The sequence below is a fragment of the Xiphophorus maculatus genome, chromosome 9, assembly GCF_002775205.1.
Source record: "Xiphophorus maculatus strain JP 163 A chromosome 9, X_maculatus-5.0-male, whole genome shotgun sequence".
NCBI classification, from domain to species: domain Eukaryota; kingdom Metazoa; phylum Chordata; class Actinopteri; order Cyprinodontiformes; family Poeciliidae; genus Xiphophorus; species Xiphophorus maculatus.
Window position 1 is genome coordinate 24723760 of NC_036451.1, and position 12508 is coordinate 24736267.

At 38.4% G+C, this 12508-nt stretch overlaps 1 protein-coding gene across 1 annotated transcript in view; it reads left to right on the plus strand.

Moving 5' to 3' along the window:
* Window positions 1-5392: 5392 nt before the first annotated feature.
* oca2 (OCA2 melanosomal transmembrane protein) overlaps window positions 5393-12508 on the plus strand; it is a 44937-nt gene continuing 37821 nt past the window's right edge. Inside the window, exons 1-6 of the mRNA XM_014470779.2 lie at window positions 5393-5477; window positions 5559-5626; window positions 8601-8835; window positions 11123-11224; window positions 12049-12240; window positions 12392-12449. Coding sequence (XP_014326265.1) covers window positions 8609-8835; window positions 11123-11224; window positions 12049-12240; window positions 12392-12449 — 579 coding nt within the window. The 5' untranslated portion in view covers window positions 5393-5477; window positions 5559-5626; window positions 8601-8608. The remainder of the gene's footprint in view (window positions 5478-5558; window positions 5627-8600; window positions 8836-11122; window positions 11225-12048; window positions 12241-12391; window positions 12450-12508) is intronic.

Below are 12508 nucleotides of genomic sequence, written 5' to 3' on the forward strand. Positions count from 1 at the left end.
TGTTGCTGTTTTATACTTTAGTAAGTATACCAGTAAGCCTGCTTTTGTTTTCTTATTTTTATTTTTATTTTTTTTCTGGTACAGTGAGATAATTAGCCTCTTTATATATTATTTTTGCTTGTTTTTAGATGAGCGAGCAAATTTTAGTAAGGCTAAAAGCATACATTTGACTAATCATTTTAGTATTAATGGAGGATGTCCTGAATTATTTTTTTAAATTTATGTATCTAATATTAAGTCTATGAAATGTCTTAAATTTACAAAAAAAAATTACGTTGTACTTAAATGTCACATGTCAAATTTTGTGGTGACGTTTTTTATTTATTTTTTTCTCGTAGGATTTTCTGTCAGGCAAACGTTTGAGTCACCCACAAACAAAAATGGCGTTCGTGACGGTAATTGTAAACTTATCGTCGGTACTTATCGCCACTGGCTGACTTATGTTGCCAACTCATTTGATGTTGCATTTATTCTGTGGTAAGCTTGTGTCTACTTATATATATATATACTCGTATCACAACAGATATATATATATATATATATATATATATATATATATATATACACTGCTCAAAAAAATAAAGGGAACACTTAAACAGGTGTTTAACACTTAAAGTGTTCCCTTTATTTTTTTGAGCAGTATATAATATATATATATATATATATATATATATATATATATATATATATATATATATATAAATCTGTTGTGATATGAGTCTTAAATTTTATTGCCAATGGTCTTAAATGTCTTAAATTTTTGTTGGTGAAACCCTGGAAGCTATCTAAAACAACTATTAGCTTATTAAGTAATCAATTAATTATAAGGCAGATTTTTTTTCCAAAGCTGTGGTATGTAACTTTTATTTAAAAAAAAAGTTTTTTTTAATTTTTTATTGTATTTGTTAGTATGTTGAGACAATCTGTGAAAACAAAATTGTTCTCCCATTGCTCCCATCAACATTTTTGGATTATCTGGAGCAATTAAATGACAGAAACGCCAAAAACGAGACTTTTTTGTGTCACTTCATATCCTTTATGAGGTATTCCATTTCTAATGTGGTGAAACATATTTATAGGCTTATGAAATTAATGACTGAAAGGAACTGGAAGTCCAAGTCATCTCACCAGTCATTACAAATACTTTGTAATTATGTGATTACAAAGTAATTATCCCTCTTACTTTCTTTTTGAACCTGTAAAAAGTGAAGATTTTCATGAATTGTGGTCATAAAACCACTCAAATCTCACACGTTATTTATTCACTTTATATTCTCGTATCCAAATGAGGACTTATCATGAAGTATGAGAAATTGTGACCCCTGATCATAACAAATTAGCTCCTTCTGGTAGATTTTTTTTATTTGCTTACATTGAAAATGACTTTCAATTACAGCAGCTATAAAAAAGTTCCTCTAATAACTCCAAGTTGACATAAGATATGACAGATGGCACTATTTCATGTCAGAAATTGCCAGGATGCAGAACAACCTAAACTAAAAAAAAGTACTAAATGTCTAAGAAGCAAAATGAATCCCAATACAGTTCCCTAATAAGGACGGAAATATTAAGTTGTGTAATTCCTGTGTCACCCTCAGCATTAGTTTGGAAAGGCAAGTGTTAAGCAAATTGACACCAATAGTGATCAAAAGTGAGATTTATATCCTGGATTATTGGGTCTAAATAATTCTGTCAAACATGGTACTCCAGATTAGACATGATTTTACAATCGAAAATAGTCTTCCAACTTTGACGATGTCATACATTTTTGGTTCTAATCTCTGTTAACTGACATAGCTGGGATTTTAGAAATGACTGCTATTTGTTCTAGACCAGTTGGTGGAAGTAGGACAGTTGGGAGTTTAGCGCTGTGGGATTAAAGAAATCCCCTCTGATTACCTGTGTGACTTCAGCACTGCGCCTCGCTCTGGAGCCGAGGAGGCCAAAGGTCACAGGGGAAACAAAAACTCCTCCTAAGACCCTGCGTAGCGTTTCAGTTCATAAGAATCTCCTTTAAGCGCGTTTGTGTTCGCCCATTATTGGATCATGAGAACCTCGGCCGAGTCACGAGAAACAGAATAGAAATGTTTTTATGGCGGCTCGATTTGGCTTTAAAATCATTTGCATTCCTTGAGGATTTGGTGACCTTTCCCCCCGGAATCATTACAAACGGCGTTATTCTGGCTTAAGTCAGGTGCTGCTCAGATATTAGAGCCTCAGATATGAGAGCGGGGACCCGAATTTACATCACTTGCTTATGGATTCTGTCACAGAATACAGTGAGAAACAAGAACATCTATCTAAAATTATTCACTGTGGGCAGATTGAAGTTTTGAGTAATCTTTCCCCATCATGTTACATGTGCTGGCTGGAAGTAAGAATACGTTTTTGTAGATGCAGTCTGATAGGAAATGTTTGGAGTGTGGGCAAAAATAACTGAATAGCTCAAAAGAAAAAAAAACTGGAGTGGCCTAGTCAATGCCCAGATATAATTCAGTTGAGATGTTTGGCGTGACAATGCAGTTTTGTCCATGTGACTGAATATGACGGATAGAGACAAAAGTGTCTGATGGCCTCAGATGGAGGTACCCACTGTTATTTGTCCTAAATGTTGGCAGCCACTGATTTAAAAAACAAACAAACAAAACAGAAACCTGACAGAGTGTGGAAGACATTTTGTGATGCGGAATCTGCAACGTTCCACAGCAAAATGATCTGGGATCAAGGAAACTTTGTATTTCAGCCCATTGCAACTGCCAATGGTTCAACATCTCAACAAACCGCTAAAATAACCTTTTCTTTTAAGCACCTTCATAAAAGATACAAAAGATATTTGAGAACTTGAGCCATGGCTTCTCGACTTCACACTTTATGTTGCAACCTCAAACTTCAGACAGAAGTTTATTGTATATTATTACCGCAGCAAGGTTTCACTTGATAGTTATATGTTATTGGAATACTGGAATATTAATACCTGAAAACCTACTAAGAAGTCTTAAAAAAAAAAAAAAGCAATGATAAAAAAAACAAACAAATGCTAAGTCTGGTGGGGGCATAAGTAAAGCTTGGTGGCCTGCTGCAGATCAACAACCATCACATAGTAAAAGTATATAAAACCTGCTTTAAACACTGTAAGATGGTGCCGGATGGCTCTCTCCAAGCCTCTTCTATACTCACCAAGAAAATATTTTTTTTTCACAAATAAAAACTATTCCAGCCTACATTTTTTTTAAAAAAAACCCCCGCCTTTCCCATATGATCGATAAAATAAGAAAAAACGAAGAATCCAGCTGATCCTGACTTCACACAGCTCTGATAATCCTTTGCTCCAGGCCGTGTTTTTCCATGTGATTTCTCTTTGATAACTCTCACATCCGCCCACAAGACCAGAGTGCGGTCAGCCCCCCTGGACATCTCTTGTGCGCGGCTTTAATCCCGCTCTGTCTCAGCCGGCCCTCGCTCCAGACCAGGTGACTCCAGTCAGTCGGAAATCTCGCCTCCACTGGTTTCTGAGAACGAGGGAGGCGGACGCTGCGAGCTCCTCCGACTGGAAACATCGATTCAGCAGGCAGAGCAAATGGAAACGCAGCTTTCGCCGCTGATCTGGGGGAAAGGTTTTCTGACAGCGTCTCATTCTTCAGGTCCTGTTTGTCTGCTTCAGCTGAAATGTGAAGTGGAGAAAAACTGGTACATGGTTTTGAAAGTTTTTTTTTTTTTTTTCCCTCATTTGTATTTGGTTCGTGTTCTTACCCTGTTTAGTAGATCTTCCCATCAAATCGAAGCGGTTTCACTGCCCCTGCTGAAAACAATGCATTCCCACAGCATAATACTTCTGCTGCCATGTTTCACCTCGGGGAATGCTGTATTCAAATTGGTGCTGTCAAAGAGTGAGAGAAAAAATAAAATATTTTGGTCTTATCTTATCAGAGACCCTTCATTTCACCCAGAGGCTCGATGAGATGTTCGGAACCTGTAGGACATTTAACTAGAGTTGGGTAGTAACTAGTTACATTTACCTTTGGAAAAATGTACTTTTATTAGTATTTTTTTACTAAGCTGTACTTTAATTTTACCCGAGTGATTTTATCACAAAGTGTCGCTACTCTTGAGTAAAATACGTTGCTACTCTGCCCTCTGTGAGGAACGTCACTGACTGAAGAACAAACTTGTTTTAACCAAACTGTCACCAGACACACACCCCCACACACACACATCTTTTTGTTAGATTCATAAGTTTTGCATTGAAAAACATTATATTTGGAAAATTTAGTCTATTTTGTTATTATGTAATGATGGTATTTATATGAATTATTTTCATTTTGGTCTTTACAAAAGTTTCCACATAACTTTATATATTGTTCCATCTGATGACGTAATTTTTAAATATTGAAGTGATGGTTGTTTTGATACTTTTTTTTTTTACTTCAGTGATTTCTTGAATGGCTACTCTTGCTTGAGTGCAATTGTTGCCTTCTATATATATATATATGTGTGTGTGTGTGTGTGTGTGTGTGTGGATATAATATATCTACCTATGCTCTAGTTTGTTTACTTTGTCCCATAAAACCCCAACAAAATACATTAAAGCTCTAATGTGGCCAAGTGTGGAGAGTTACAGGGGTGTGAAAAAAAAGTTTTTGCAAAGCACTGCACTGCAAAAATACAAAATCTTACAAAGTAATTTGTGGTCTGGTTTCTAATGCAAATATCTTTACACAAAACTAACTTTTCAGCAAGATAGAAGCTTGTTTTAAGTCTATAATTCCTTATTATTGATGAAAACGTACTAGCTCCATTGGCAAATTAGTTCACTTATAAGACGGGAATATTGCTTTCTTATAAGCGAATTTATCTTAGAATGGAACTAGTACTTTTTCATCAATAATAAGGAATTATAGACTTAAAACAAGCTTCTTCTGAGAAGTTACTTGTTGCGGTGTGTAGAAGCCGGCCCTTTTTACTGCAAAAACACAAAATCTTACTGAACATTTTTGACTAGTTTACCAGTGCAAACATCTTAATACACTTTGAATTAAGACAAAACTAACTCCAAAGTAACTTTTCAACAAGACACAAGAGCTCGTTTTAAGGCAATCAGTCCATGATATTGATAAAAAAAAAATAAAATAAAGCACCAGTTCCACTGGTAGATTACTTCACTGATGAGACATTTTCCCAAAGTTTTAAGAGAAATAATCATTCAAGTGATCTAGTACTTTTTACTACTAGTTTCCTGAGTGGAAAGTTTCCTTTTAAAGCCACTTAGACTCTGCACCACCCACTCCCACTCGGCCCCACTCGGCCCCCCTCCCCGGGCCCCTCCCCGGCCCCACCGCCCTCAGAGCTTTCAGGAGCGTCGCCCTCTTTCGCTGGGAGAGCGCAGGAGAGAAGAAACTCCTCACCTTCTCTTGTTTTCAACCACGCCTCTGTGCTCCGACGTTACAGCAGCCTCCTCATCCCACCCCCAGCAAAAAAAAGTATTAATCAAACAAAAAGTTGAAAATAATTTGGATTACTGAAAAGTAAAGTTTTGCAGCAGATATTTTTTTTTAATTCAGATCCAACACATCGCTCCTACCTGCGCCTTCAACGTCATCTAGCACAACTTTTTTGTGCATCTCTCAAGGTAAGTTCGTCTGTTTTACTTCATCAGCGGCGTCAAAAATCTGAGTTAACCTTAAACGCAGAGAAATACCTTTACAACTTTGAATAAATGACTCTTTCCACCATGCGTCAAGTTAGTTTCGGTTTAACAAATGACATCCATCGTTTTGCAGAGCACTGCTGACAGATTATGGAGCAGGAACCTGCCGATTAGTCCCGCTCAGGTTCAGTTCGCTTTCAGCCTGCAATCTTTAATTGCTGTGAACCGAGCTGGAAAAACCGAAAAGAAAGCAGTTTGTGTTTTTTGACATCACCCAGGGCCTGCGGGGCCCGGCGCCCGGCGCCCAACAAGCCCGTCATTGTCCTCAGGGAACAACGGAGCGCTTCCCGCGTTACATGAGGCTGGACTGACACCAGGAGCTGCTTCCAGGATCAGTCAAATCTGACATCCTGAACGTGTTTATTTTTGATTGTTTGGATAATTGAGAGAAATGAATGTGAAGGTTGTTTTAGTTGGGATCTTTGCTTGCTCTAATCCAGCTGTATTATCTTTTTTTTTTTTACAGTACTTTCAGCTCGCTACTTAAAAAGCCTAAATGTCATGTGAATCCCTGCTGCCTTTCACATGAGCATTAATCCTGCCTTTGTTCTTTTCATTCTCTGAACTTCACTCTTTATTTTCCGTCATAACTCCTTTTCCCCTGTTTTATTTGTGAGCGTGAATCTACCTAACAAGGCCGAGATCTCACGCTGCTGCACACACTTTATGTACATTTCCCCTAAAATTCTAACTTTTTCTTTAAAGAAGTTGGAATAAAATCCAGTGTCGTCAGCTCCCGACATTAAGAGCTTTGAACTTTTGTCACGTTACTTTCACAAACTTCGATAACCTCTATTTTTATTTCATGTACCAAACGACCACCAAGCTGCTGTGAGTTAGAAGGAAAATGATGCTTGATTTGAAAAAAGAAAAAAAGTGCAGCATTGAGATTCAAAGGTGGTGTCAGCATCATGCTGTGGGGAGGCTTTTCTTCAGTAGAGTCAGGGAAGCGGCTCAGTCAGATCGAACTGACTGAATCTCCGCAACTGGATTAGACTTTAACTAGGCCATTTTCACGCCATGAAAATGCTCTGATCTACTGTACATCAGTGCTTTACAACCTTTTTGCCTCGTGTGCCACATTATAAAAAACAAACCATAAAATCCCAATAATAAACAATGAATATGTGAATGAAACAAGGTAGTCAGAAAAAAATGACAAAAATAAAAGCATCTAAATGACTGTAGCGCTGAAACAAAGAAGACGTGTAAGACTTTTTAAAAGAAAGGAGGGCAGTTTATTAAATGTTCACGGGTTGGTTGTTTTCTATTTTGTTGATTTATAATCTCTAGGTTTTATTTTCATCCACAAGAGCAAAATATGAGTCGGTCTTTCCTCTTGCTGCATTGAGACAAGTTTAATAATTGAGCGCTCCTAAATCTGCTGGGTCTACATCGTCCTGTTTATTGTCTCGATTTCACTAGTTAATGAAAAACAAAAACGTTTTGCGTTGCAGCAACATATTTAACATTTTCAGAGGACAATTAATTTGTCGTTAAAAATGTTCCTAAAAAGTTTTGAAAAGCGTCTCTCTGCATCATGTTCGTGTTCACGGGTCATTTGTGCCGACAGGCCAAATTTGTTACTTTTCAGATTTTTATTTGTTGAAATTTCTTTGCAGACCAAACCTTCAGTTTCGTGAATATGCATTACTTTGTGTTGGGCAATGACACATTTTCCATGACAAAATGTGGAAACGCTTCAATAGATAGGAGTGCACCAATATTACCAAAATTATCTAGCAATTATTCCTGGTACATTGAGTTCGGCTTAGTGCCAAGAAATGAAAATCTAATGGTAGATTTGAAGAGGAATCTTTTCAGGCAGAAACGCTCCCGGCCTTCGTCGTCTTCATTCATGCAGTGGATCACATGACTTCTGGCAGTGAAGCTGCAGCAGTGTAGCACCTGACTGCAGAATCTTCTTACTCCACGAAGCCTTCAGGGCCTCTCCTCATTGTTTCTTGTTATTCTGGCCTGCACTGTTTCTAGTTAAATCATGTAACTCTGTTGGAGTCACTGGAAAAGAGGGACTGACTGTAGCAGCAATCAGTGGCTTTGTTCTTCTTGGATAAGTCAGTCAGTGTCCTGCAGACTTTATGACGGTATTCATGCCTCGCAGCGTTTAAGATATGTTGTTGCATGACAGAATTAAACTTCAGTGCATTTTACTGGGTTGGTGCTAACCAGGGCTGTAGCAAATCACTAATCTCATGATACAATATGATATGCGATATTCCTCTCACGATGCGATATATATCACGATATTCAGCAAACGATATGATTCAATACATTTTAAAGGTTTTCTGAAAGATTTCAGACGGACAGAGTGAGTGTGACTGTTCCATAGACTTGGATTGAATTAATTGAACTGATGGTGTAATAAATGTTGCTTTTGTTATACATTTGCTTTGTTTAAATGTTAATTGTGTGGCTTTTTGTATCTGGTGGTGCAGAAAAGAAACCTTTTTTGTCTTATTCACTTGTACTAGATAATGTAATTTATCTATTTCATTTCATCATTTAACTGTAACTGTTTCCTTATATGTCATTTTTAATGTACATGTGCAATTGGGTAAAAATGTAATGTGTGATAGCTGTTATTTAATTCATGTGTATTTGACATATAAACTCAAAGTAGGTTATATTGTATCAATACTTGCGGATGAAAAAATTATACTTTCTGAGGAAAAAAAATATTGTAGAATTGCTAACATCACACAGCCCTAGTCCTGACTAGGTGAGCCTGTTAAAAACATTTTTTAAAGATGCCTCGTTTTCCTTTTTGTCGCAAATCTGTTCAGTTCTTTTGTTATGACATGAGTTAGCCACATCGACTGAAGGAGCTGCATTTCTCATCAGGTAAAACGGAGATAACCTATTCTCTTCTCCTCAGGCCTCAGAATGTATCTGGAGAACAAAAGCAACCTGGAAATTGAAATGTCCCAGACTTCGGCCGCAGGCCATCAGGGCAGGAGCGGCCTCAGGTCGCCGGAGGCCGTGCCGGGGAACTTTGGGGAGCTGCGTCTGCTTCAGGGGATCTCAGAGAGAGGAGACACCCAGAAGCTGCAGCCTGCAGGACAGTGCGTCATCCATGCTGAGGACCTGGTTCCGGTTCGGCAAGAGAACGGGTACGTGGCTGCACCACTTTCTGCTCCCTCTCGGCTGGCAGCTGATGTAAACACTGGCCCTTTCATGCATAGCGGCCAGTACAGTGGACAGTTATCGAAAAGACAATTTCTTGTGTTTCTTGTGGATTTTTATGTTACAAATGCACACAGACCACTGAAGTGAACACCAGTGCATCATACAATACACTGCCAACCACTGGCCATCCACTGAAATTACAAGAATATTTTTTGCTAAATCCAATATGGCAGTCAGACGAAAAAGCAACTCAGGGATATCCAGCTCCTCCTTCCACATCAAGTATCCCCTAAAGACTAATACCAGTGATTTATTTTCCAAATAACAACTTTGTATTTGGAGAAAATTACAACTCCAGAAAAATTTGTAAAAGCTTTTTTTTTTTTTTACAATTTTTTTCCCTACCTTTTTTTTTATGCCTCAAAAAAATCTGAAACACTTTAAAAAAAAATCCTGACATAAAGGATCATAATTGATGCATGAAAGGGCTACTTTAACATTTCAGATCGGAGTCAAACCTGGTTCTCTTATTTGTGGTACTTGTGGGCATAGAGAGATTCCCAGTTTTTTTTATATCTTTTTCTTTTCTCAGCTGAAAGGAATGCGTTCATTTTTAAAGTCCCGTCACTCCGAAGCCTCGGCCACGTTGACCGTTTTTACAGATTTCATCACAGATCCCTGTTTAAGGTAGAACCCTCTAGTCGAAATTGTACAAGTTTAAGTTGTACAATCCCCTTAAATGTTTAAGGGGATGATCAAATGTTCCACAAATCTTTAGAAACGGTGAACAAAACCCTTTAATTTAGCCCTGGGTTCAGCGTTATCATCGAGTCTTAGTGCCACGCCTTATTTTTCAAAAGCATACAACACGAGAGGTCACAATCCCCATTGATGCTAACAATAAAATATTTTTTTTTGTTTTCTGGAACCCCAGAGCCACTCCATGATGGAGGGACGCCCTGAGTGGGGAGCCATGTTATCAAAATAACTCTTCAGTCTCAGTAGTGAATGCCAGGAGAATTTACTATCCTGATGTTATTGTTGTTTTCTGTGGGATTCAAAACAGAATAATGGCAAAAACCAGACCAAAGAAACCTGTTTATCTTTCGTTTGTATTAATAATACCTTTGTATTAAAAACCACGAGCCGAGCCCCTCTCTAAAGGAGCATGTTTCCTGCTCTCGTTTGCTTCATTCCTTGGAGAAAAAAGCTAACAAGATTAACGGCCTCTCTTTCTTCTCACTGGATTAGAGACGTAACAAGATTTCAAATCACACATGCAGAAAGACATTACAGTTCACCTCCTACTAGGTCAAATGTAAATCTTTAAAGCCCGCGGGGATGAGTGAACGTAAAAAAAGATAAAGAAAAGAATTCAACATTCCTTGAGATCTACGAACAATCACACAGACCGAAATGTGTGTGAAGGTGGGTTTCTATCCCAGGAAAACTCCCTGGGCGGAAAAGAGCTAATCTCAAGCCCGTGGCCGTGACGTTGTCGGGATTATGCTGAGGAATTTGTGAACTAATTCGAAGTACAAACGATATCAGTGTGTCTTCTCGACAGACAGGTGGATTTGAATCTTTATTATTTCAAATAATGAGATGCACTGGAATGTGCTTCAGCAGTCACGTTTTAACCAAATAAAAATGTCGCGCATGCAGAAGTGTGAATTAGTCCTGGAGTCATTCAGAACAGGATAAGAGAATAAAAAAAATGGCAAAAAGTTAAATGACATCAGAATACAGACGCCTTTTTTGTGTTGACTACCCAAAGTTTCCTGTTTGAGGTGTAAAAGCAACAAAGGGTAGTGCTGGAAAATCATTTTCTTCTGAAAAGATGTCAGGTTATGGGTCAGGAAAGCACTGAAACATGACAGGAAAAAAGTCCTAAGGCTCAAAAATGAGTAAGAGTGAACAGTGCTTGCAACTTTATATGATCAAATCCACCACGCTACACCAAACATCTATTTTTACAAACTCAGTTTATGTGCAAAAAACTGCCTAACAAGGAAAACGAGTAATTAACACATGGTGAACTTACAAGTTTGTTCTCAGTAACAATGAAAATATTCCTTCCCACGTGAAGATTGTAATAGTGTGTGAGGTTGTGATAGTCCACCAGGTTACGAACCAACTGTTTTCTGATCTAACAAAGTGTTTCTTTGGCGTTAAGCCACTAGCTGACAACCAGAGTTTGTTCTGTGACGTTTATGTCAGTTCAACTGTATTTCAGGGTATTTCAGCTCACAGTGCCTTTTTCTTTATTAGTTTCAGGAACAACTTCAACGCTGTCAACTTTCTCAGAGGAAAAGCCAATTCAGCCAACCTTACAGAACGGTCGCCTCTGCTGCGATTCTCCCAAGATGACAGGTGAGCGGTTCATCTGCCTTTTGTTTTTGGATGTTTACCTGAGGGTTAAGATTTCTGCATATTAACCCTACATGCATTTTTATGTGGCATCAGTAGCAGCGGAGAAAGCCGTAGTAAATTAAGAAATACCACACGTACGCAGGGAGAACCAGCATATTCCAAACGTCTTGTGAAAGGTTCAGCAACGTCAACTTTTACTACGCCAGCAAGCCGACTTATTAGGACCCAGCTTTGTTTTTTCCACTCACCATCATCAGAATGCAGTGTTGTAACCCTGGGGAACTGTTGGAAGTGAAGGCACAGCTTTCATCGTGAAGACAACCCAATAGGTTTTGACCAAATACCTTATTTTTTTTGGCAACAGAGAGATAGTCCAAGCTCATGTCCAAGTCAGCCATTGAATTCCTTTACCAAAAAATGTCTCCAGACCTAAATCGGACATTAAATGTGTGGCGCTGTGGACAGGAGATGTCAAATCATGAGGAAGAGTCCAAACTGCGCAGGTTGAATGCAGAAATTGAAGCAAAAAGTGCATCAAAGGGCACAATTATGCAACCACGTTATCGCAGCGTTTTGTTTTAAACTTCCTTCTCTCTATATATATACAGTACAGACCAAAAGTTTGGACACACTTTCTCATTGAATTCAATGAGAAAGTGTGTCCAAACTTTTGGTCTGTACTGTATATTAGTTATAGTTGTACATTTTACATGACAAATACTCGGCATTTAAAAAAATGTGATCCCAAAACTGTCCTATTCTTGTCTCTGGGACTGAACGTTTGATGACTCATAGTGACTGGTATGGACTTATTGTTCTTTAAGTATTACGTACATGACAGTACATGAGCCCAGCTTCGTTGGAGTAGAGGAGCCATGGGACAACTGCTGCATGGACACAGAGAGACGTTACCGCCTGGGCAGCGAGGTGGCCGGCCTGTCGCGCTCCAACTCCTCAGAAAAGTACGAGACACTGGAAAACCTGAACCGCAGCTTCAGACTCACCAGCAGTATAAAGTACGACTCCCCGCCTCTTTTGACGTCATTTATTATTCTGACACATCATACATGTACATTATGAAGTCAAATCTACAGGGTTCGAAGCCACTAACATACAGCAAGCTTACACATAATTTATTTATGTGTCCTGTCTTTGTTTCCTCTCCAGATGCTGCCTCAGAGTGTCCAAGGTTGTGGCTATGTTTGCGATTGTTGTTCTCTCCAGTGTAAGTTAGCTACAAAAAAAAGAAAATATCAAAGAGACTAAAGCAGCAAACTGTAAACA